The sequence below is a fragment of the Morus notabilis genome, unplaced genomic scaffold (assembly GCF_000414095.1).
Source record: "Morus notabilis unplaced genomic scaffold, ASM41409v2 Scaffold15, whole genome shotgun sequence".
In the NCBI taxonomy this organism is placed as follows: Eukaryota; Viridiplantae; Streptophyta; class Magnoliopsida; order Rosales; family Moraceae; genus Morus; species Morus notabilis.
The window spans coordinates 125878-134826 of record NW_010367234.1 but is presented as its reverse complement, the minus strand read 5'-3'; the positions used below and the strand labels follow the sequence as shown (position 1 = coordinate 134826).

Below are 8949 nucleotides of genomic sequence, written 5' to 3'. Positions count from 1 at the left end.
TAGTTTTTTTTTCCTTCTTCCGAAGTATCACTCATATTGGCATATTAGCATATATTTTTTCTGAGATATTTCAGAAAATTACTTAATAATTAGGATAATTGTTTTCACGTTTTATGCTACTAAAATATATAATACATTCATAGTAATTTTAATTTTTTATTTGTAAAATATTATAAATTGTTTATGTTATATTTTAACATGTCTAGTACGATTATGTTATAAGTTAACGTCTAAAAATCTTAAATAATTACTTGTTCGATCATTCTTTTAGATACGAGAAGCTTTGAATGGATCATTGACAACTTCATTGGAGAAAATGATAGTAGATTGCAATATGTTACGTTCTTCGAGTACAATCCTCATAAATACGTACATTTGATATCATTTAGGGACTAAGGTGTCAAAAAAATCATTGACTACTCAGCCAAAAAAAAAAAAGAGAGATTGAAAGAAAGAAACCATAGTTAAACTCCAAGGTTCCTGAATTATTAGACTTTCAAATTTAGAAATCAAACCTGTTCGAAAGTGAGAGATAAGAATTCAAATAAAAAAAAAAATGATATTCATCCTAACTCGGGAAAGTCAAGAGCCCTATTGTCCATTCCCGGCTTGACTTGGGGATTATAAGCCCGTTTGTTTCATAGGTTTTAACAAAAAAATTTGAAGAGAAACTTAAATTTTGTAAAAAATACTGTAATTCAAACTTATGAAACAAACAGGAGCTATAATTACTTGTTAAGAAGATATTTGACTTGTGTCACTTTTAACATAAAGGAAAATGGAGGGGCACTTCTGGGTGAGATTAGAACAACTTGCTGTGGGGTTTGGAAAATATGCTCCTTTAACCAAAAGCAATTTTGATAAAGGAAGAAAATTTTGTGTTAGGGTATAGAAAAGACTAGAACACAATTTTTAAAGATCAAATCAGATCAGATTATAACCATAATTGTTTTACATAAAGTATGATAATTTAAATGATCAAAAATCTAAGGTTTGAAACCGTATCCTACAAGACTTTATATTAAAGAATTCTCTAAAAAAATATTAAAAGGTGTAGTATTTTACATTGTTTGTAACTTTGTTGGTGCCCTTTAAATGGCCTATGAAACCCAGGGAGTAAACAAAACGTTGAACATACTGAGAGGACCTTTAACAGTAGAGAAACTCGTGTGCTCACACCGTGTAAACTTCGGAAAGCCCCATCAATATCATGATGATTGATGTTTTAAAATCAAATAAATTACACAATTATTTTAATGGGGAGAGGACCTTTAAGCATGTTACATTTCACCCTCTTCTCTCATTTCGTCTAAAAAAAAGAAAAAAAGAAAACATAGATCTTTAATACAACATATTATTCTTGCCTTACAAACGGTGAGGAGCTCATGTCTGTACTGTAAAAGGAATCCTCTGCTCCACCATAGTAGTTATCCTCCTTCTCCTCATCCCACTTGAGGACTTCCCTTATATACTTAAACGCCTCGTCGATGGTTACTCGTTCCCTAGCCCGAGCTTGCCATACGAAAAGCTTGCGCTCCGTGAGGGAAGCATAAAGGTCTTTAAACTTCATCGCAACATAGAAGTAAGCCTGATGGGCAAGCGTCTGGCTGTTGTGGTGCGGCCGCACAGGACTAAAATCGTTGAACCATTCACAAGAACTTAAAGGCACCCGGTTGAGCTTTTCTTCAAGCAGATCGTATTTGTTAAGTATCAACACAAATGGGGTATCTTTGAAGCATGGGTGCCTGACCATGGTTTCGAAGAGCTCCTTACTTTGCATCATCTTGTTTTGTAGTAGTGTTCCACTGCCATTACTCTCTGGTGCGAGCGAAAACTGATCGTAGTCACTAAGAGCAACACAAAAGACAACCGCGCGTACATCTTCAAACATTTCCACCCATTTACACCCTTCGTTCAGCCCCCTCGCATTTACCCTTATAAGTTGGTATCTGCACAAAATAAATATTAAAGTTACAAATGATATGTTATGGATGCTAAAAAGGGCAAAAGATTCTAGAGAATTATCTTTTTTTCATATATAAAATCAGACAATAACTGAAACTCAAATCACAAACAAATGGAATATCTAAATTCTGATATCATGACTTCAACGTGGCAAGCCGTTAGATCTCCTTTATTCCCTGAATCTCACTAGCAAGATACTATAAATACAACTTTTATAAAGAGATTTTCTTTTGGACATATATTCCGTGCACATGGAATTGAAATCAGTCATAGAGTAGGTTTCTACAGTACGTGTGGTGTTCAAATCAGCATTTGGACAATAAAATCAAAAACAGTTATTAAGAAAGATAATCATGAACGTGAAAAATTAAGCCTCAGTACTTGGTTAGAGGAGGAGGAGGAACTTCCAGATTGTCTGTGTAGGTTTCGGACATGGGACTTCGATCATCAAGGGAGAATTCAATAAAAGCTAAACCATTTCCTTGAGTGACCCCTTCTGCATACAGTATGTCTCTCTCCAAAGGTTCATATTCATTGCTTGAGATCTCAACAGCCTGAACACAATTAGAGAGGGGACCAAAAAAAAAAAAAACAACTGTTAATCATCCAGCAATCCTGATCTGGAAGATTGCCCAGAAAAGGTTTAAAGGGCATGAAAGCTCCTAATACATAAACACGTACATATTCACAACTATACCAGCATATACATACATAAAGCTAATTATTGGACATACGCATGCGTATGCGCGTGTGCGTTCGTGTTTGTGTGTGTTCCACATTTATCAAAGCGGACCAGATTACAGAAAATCCTGGGAATTATGGTTGCTAATCACATAGAGCCCAGTTGTATAGAAGCGTGTATTATTCTGTCAATTTCAATGAATTATGTTTGACAAGATCAAAATACAAGGACAGGCGTGTCATCTCCTACCAGATATAGCTCGTTATACTTGGACCATCCCTTCAGCATGCAAAAAACAGACAATTATGGTTTTCTAATGGAAATATGGGCTGCGGTTTTCTAATGGAAATAGGGGCCGCATACTATAGAGAAGAAAAACTTTCTATAGCAGCTCTATAGATATATTGAAAGAGTAAATGCTTAATACAAAGGAATTAAACAGGTGCAATGGCACTAACAATGCTAAAGGTTAAACTAAAATGCGGAAAGTTAAGATTGCAAAGAGTTGTGTGAGTCTTTTTTTTGGTCCGGTTTTAGTATTAGAAGGAAAATTTTCTCGAAGTCACAAGTCCTAGGTTGTTTATGGAATGGATAAAATTTTGGATAGGCCTTGGGGTTCATAAAGAGAAGGAATTTAGTACCTGTTTACTCTGTGATATAGTCAGAAACTGGTCATATATTTTTGTAATTATTTTTGTGTCTTGTCTTAAGAGGATAACTCTTCCTCTTTTGTTTGTACATATTTTCTTTTTCCCTTAATACAGTTTCTTGTTTCCTTTAAAATTTAAAAAAAAAAAAAAAAAAAATTAAGATGTTGTGGCTAAAAAGAATGGTGATGAAATACCCTGCTCAAGAAGTATTCGGCAACATCAGGGAGGAAGTGAAGCTCATCGTGTCTTTTATACGTTTCCTGGATAGCAGGATCCTTCCACACCTCTTCAACTAATGGAGCATACTCACGTGTTGCTGCAGGGAAAAATGCATCCAAATCCCCAGTGGCTATAATGTCCAGCAACCAATCAGAGAAATGCTTCAACCTCGGGTTGATGGAGTAGATGCATTCGGTGGTTCCATTGCTCTCAGCCTCTCCACCTGAAAGAACAAAACAATTAGAATATTAGATGATACATACTGCATGTGCTGTAGAAGCAGTGGAACCTTCTCTCTTGTGCGATGCTTTGATCAATATTATTCAGAAAAAGCTTCTACAGGATTCAAAAAATAGAAATAAAGAAGCCAACGACAAAAACTTTTAGTGTTTTTATACAAAGAAAAGGTCAACATAATTTCTGTCAAGTGAGATCACAGAACTTCTTGTCAAAGCTTTCCTGTCAACTGAATCAATTAGCTACAAGGGAAATTTTCCTTGACTGAACTCCACAATCTACAGACAAACGAGACACCTAATCTGCTTTGTAGAGAAAAATCTATTTTCCTGTTGAAATTAAATACTTGGAATAATCATGTGTTTAAATAAACATGCACAATGAGAGGCACTGGACTTGTCTCAATGCACGGTATATGCACATGCTTGTGTTTAGCTGCTCATCATAAATACGTACATACAAAAAACATACCCATATAGATATGTGCTTGTCGGTTTGTATTTACATATCCACATACACGTATATTCATTGCAAATACCTAGTTCAGCAATTTGGTCATGGGATTCAAGTTCTTTCATCCTAGAAAGAGCTTCCTCCTCAAAGCGTTCCCTTCCATCAAGCAAAATGCTCAGATATTTGTACATGTTGCTTTGAATCATTAGCTTGATATCTTGCAGTTCTTCTGGAGTGAACTTGTTACCATACAAAAATTTAGCCTGCCAATACAATAATAGGAAAATAATGAGCATTACTAGAAAATACATCAAAGAGAAAACCTTTAGTCTTGGACCATTTTACAAGCAGATCTGACCACAACCATCAATTGGCATATTATTTTCCCAGGTCTTCCTTATTTCTTAGTCACATTAAACTTATGGTGAGTGGTGACTGGTAGTTCTGTAAGTTCTGTTTAGGAAGATGTTTCAAGAGAAAATTCATCTTTCAACGATTCCTTTCCTTTTTTATGTCACCAGTCTAGAGCTCATAATGTGTCTATCTCTTCCTTTCCTGTTGATTCTAGTCCTAATCAGTATGTTACTTGGAATTTTCTCTCCTTTTTTATTTTTTTTTTCAAAAAACTGATTGACGTGAAATGAGGAGAAATATACTTCTTGGTTCTCACAGTTACAAGGGTTTAAGAATTCGGATGGGATGGCATTTTCCAACGGAAGCTCTTGGTTTTTGGATTCTTTAGGCATCTTTAATTTATAGTAAATCCAATTTTCAAATTTCACTATATGCTTAAGGCCCTTCTTGTCCTCTTCTTAAACCCTCTTAGTTAAGCTCATGTCCCACAACCGAAGTTCAAATTTTTGGATGGCAATTATCATGGTAAGATCAACAATTATAGTGCAAGGAAAAAGGAAAAGCCGTTCTAACAGCGCCAAAAACCCCACAAATAAGGAATATTCCATTGTCTTTAGTCTTTGATTCTTTATCAAAGTGGTGATCCATTAACATTTTGTTCCAGTTTTGCTCTTGTTTTTTGTCTCTAATAGCCAAGGACAGCTTGTCTTCCTATTCTACCATTAATCTCATTTCTTTTCTCAATAAAATTCAGTTCTTTCCACACAAAAAAAAAAATTAAAAATACACAGTATTATAAGTTGCACCTGCTTGAAGATAGTGCTGGTTCCAGAGCCTTGAAGTCCAAGAAGAAGAAGCTTTTGAACCTTCTTCTGCTCCAGATAGTTCGGAACAGTAGTATAATTGCTAGCCTCATCTCTTGATACATGTGGTTGACCATGAAGCACAGGCAAAGAGAACAGGCTACAAACAAACCTTGTAGTTGCCTGTCTAACAAAAAGCAGTGAGGGAAAAAAAATGATGAAGATATCAAGTATCAACAATCCAATCTTGAACCATATTTTACAATGGTGAACGTCAACTATATACCTTCTCCCAGATATTTCCCCTGATATTATTCTGGCCTTCTTCCTCGTAACGACCATCATCATAGACCCAAAAATGAGTGTCACGCGGGCATTGCACATTTGCCAGCTGACATAATAAACAACTTATAAGTCAAACTTAAAATGTCCCTTGAATAACAAACAACTAAAGACAATAATCCCTCTTTTTTTTTTGGATTAAAACAACAAAATTTCATTTAAATGGAAACAGAAATCTAGTATTGACATTTGGCATAAATCTATAATCTTATGACATGATTATTACTACTTGTCCTGTTTCACTAAAGCTTATTCTAATAATCTCCTAATCGAAAATTGACATTTGGCAATAGGCAGCAGTAGCAGATGCATCAACCAGCTGAAACTTCACAAAGGGCAAATCATAGTCAAGTTCCTTCCACGGTTGTTCCCATTATTCTTCCATTCCCTGAATTCCTTGGACATATTATTAGAACTTTTTCATAGAGTTAAACAGTAAACTGAGTTACCTATCCAGGAGTTGACACAACGAAGAGACATACTGCTACAAAAATTCCAAGATAACTCATTAACTCAAATACATGGGAATGTCCTCTATCACCTAACCAACTTCAATTTAATTTGTAAAACAAAGTCTAAAAATGTTGCATCTTCTAACAAAAAGAAAAATTAAAAATTAAAAAAAAAATTATTTGAGATCATTCCAATTACCATGTATATGTCTTACCCTTAGGATCCTCAATTCAAGTCTAGTAATTTCTCGGCCATTGATATAAACTTCGGTATTCCCATTGCTCGCATCATGGCTGAGTTTTCCAGTGAAATTTAAGTTTGAACTTATGATTCTATCTGGTTTTTCTCCCTCCTGTCAGATCATCAAGTAAAGACGCTAAAAATGAGACTTTTAGAGAGAAAAAGTTATCCAAAGTTCAATCTCGGAAGATCGTTTATTTAAAAAAAAAAAAAAAAAAAAAGAAAAGGTTTGAAGATACATTGTTAAAAATGCACTCACCTTTCCCCAAAGACCAGACTCTTTATCATACCAATATCTACCAGGCTTCAACTTACGAGGAGGTAAAGGACATCCAAGCAATTCTGCCATCTCTTCCGGCTTCAGAGGGAATCCATTAACAATCAGCTGCTCTGGCCGAAGCTGATTTGCTGAACATTCTTTTTCTGCTTTCATAATTTGTTTAACTTCCAAAGGACTGAGCAATCTGGACAACACCCTCGAATGTTTACCCAATTTCAATCGTTTTGATTCATCAATTTGCTGGCCAATGCAAGTCACGCACTTTCGTCCCTCGGGCATCGACCCCATCGCCCTTAGCACACAATTGCTGCAATACTTAGCATCACAAACCAGACAAGACTCTTTAGTTTCCCACTTTCCTTTACCGCACCGGTAACATACTCTGCTTTTTTTCTTCTTCTTCTTCTCTTTTGTAACACCAACATACTCTGGATAAACCGGCTTCTCCACATCAGCCTCTTTCCTCTCAGATATATCCACAGTATTGAAAGTAACAACCGGGCCTCTTCTTCCCTCATTAGGCGCTTGTCTTGGAGGAGGATTATGGACTGAACCCGGAGAAGCTGATGGCGAAGCCGACGAAAGATCAGGGTTTTGCAAGACAGACACCACAGACTCTGAACTTCCCGACACCCTAGCACTCTGTGCCGGAGAACTCGTTACACCAGCAATACAAGATACCGGAAGGGGAATCGGCTCAATCACAGGCGGACCCAGATTAGCAGCGGACCTTCTGGATTCAGATAGCCGCTCTGCAGTTGGGATTGCGCGGGAATTAATATCAACAGGTTCGACCTTAGGAACTTCATAGGCGACGGGCGGACCCTCGTATTCCATGGCAATGGAATAATCAAGATGGGCAGAATCCTCTGGGATAGGAGCACCCGGTGGGAGCATCTTCCTCACCAATTCCCTCCAGTTCTCTTCCTCCTTTTGCTCCATTTTCTTCCAAGATAGTAAATCAAATTTATATTCTCAAACCACAGAAACAGACTAAAACTTCTACTTCTCCAAAATCATGTACAACTATAAAATCCTAAGGGATCATCTCCAACAGATGAAAACATAACCTTTTGAATCGCCCAAATATGTTGAAAAACCAAAGCTTATACTGCTTTTAGAACCAATAATAGTCATCACCAACAACAAGAAAGCAGCCTCAGTAGAATGGTCATCCTTTGAAACTATAATTATTAAAAAAAGAAAAAATGAAAGGATAGCATCAGAGAAACTAAATTAAAGATTTGAACCAAATGCAAAGAAAATGAAACTAAAATTCAAACCTTTTAAACGTCCACGCGCATAAATTTAAAGCAAAACCCAACCAAGAAAAGTAAATAAAAGGATTGGATGATTAATCTGGAGTCAAAAAATAAGACGCCCACCTCTGAAATCACACACAAACTTTTCTAAAGCTCAAAAAAAAAAAAAAAGGGAAAAAACTGTTAAGCAACCATAAAGAGCATTTTTTTAGTGGTCCAAAGTGTTGAAAAAATTTAAGTCAAACAATAATTGAACCCAAAAAAAAAAAAAAAACAAGTAACATATACTCATACAGCAAAGCTGATTCAAAGGTAAAAATAAAAATGAAAATAAAATAAAATGATTCACCCCAAAAAAATCCCTTTTGGTTATATTCGTTGGGAAGAAGAAAAGAAAAAAATGAAAAGCTATACACATATATATATATATATAGAGAGAGAGAGAGAGAGATACCTGGAAAGCGACGGAATGAAAGGGGATCTGAGCTAAAACCCACGAAGCATTTGAACTTTTGAGCTTTAGCAAAAGGTAAAGCTTTTCTTTTGTTCTGCAAATCCACCGGGAAACGATGAGAGAAAGGGAGAGAGAGAGATAGTTCAGTTAGAGAGAGAAAGAGACGAAAATGGTGAAAACCACGCAGCAGTGACCGTGAAACTGAAGAAAGGGAGGAGAGAGAAAGCCGCAGTGGAGGAGAGAATGAGAGCGATGGATGGATTGGAAGCATAAAGGTTAGAGAGAGAAAGAGTTTAGGGCGAGAGAGAGATCGAGGGGTCCCACAATGGTATTTTCCTCTGGCATTTAGCTCTCTCTCTTGCTATGACAAACGAGCCTTTATGAATTTCCCACACGCCGGGTCGGCGCGTCGTGTGGGAATCACCATCACGACCATGATATTTACAATTCACGCGCATTAACTGTAAACGGGTACAATTTTTTTTTTTTTTGCTAGTCAAACGGGTACAATTGTTCATTTACACGTCAACACCTTGAAAACTATAAGATAAAAAT

The 8949-nt window shown here is 36.3% G+C and overlaps 1 protein-coding gene across 2 annotated transcripts; it reads right to left on the bottom strand.

Moving 5' to 3' along the window:
• Nucleotides 1–1035: 1035 nt before the first annotated feature.
• LOC21405598 (extra-large guanine nucleotide-binding protein 3) lies at nucleotides 1036–8654 on the bottom strand. Of its 2 annotated transcripts, none has more exons than XM_024174781.1 (9): nucleotides 8395–8654; nucleotides 6658–7862; nucleotides 6373–6510; nucleotides 5650–5754; nucleotides 5367–5546; nucleotides 4292–4469; nucleotides 3492–3739; nucleotides 2347–2519; nucleotides 1036–1949 (listed from the first exon to the last, which is right to left on the bottom strand). In XM_024174781.1, exons 2-9 carry the CDS (start codon nucleotides 7618–7620, stop codon nucleotides 1355–1357), a joined length of 2580 nt encoding a protein of 859 aa, XP_024030549.1. In that variant the 5' UTR covers nucleotides 7621–7862; nucleotides 8395–8654; the 3' UTR covers nucleotides 1036–1354. The 2 variants fall into 2 exon arrangements, with proteins under 2 accessions (XP_024030549.1, XP_010110392.1); XM_010112090.2 differs by having other exon boundaries at nucleotides 6658–7623.
• Between the last annotated feature and the right edge of the window lie 295 nt (nucleotides 8655–8949).

Excerpts from the sequence above, each read along its gene's own strand:
- LOC21405598 (XM_024174781.1), bottom strand. The coding sequence starts at position 7,620 with ATGGAGCAAAAGGAGGAAGAGAACTGGAGGGAATTGGTGAGGAAGATG. Across the intron at positions 6,511-6,657 it reads AGTCTGGTCTTTGGGGAAAG|GAGGGAGAAAAACCAGATAG; the intron begins GTGAGTGCATTT and ends ATGATCTGACAG. Across the intron at positions 5,755-6,372 it reads TTGAATTGAGGATCCTAAGG|CTGGCAAATGTGCAATGCCC; the intron begins GTAAGACATATA and ends TTATTATGTCAG.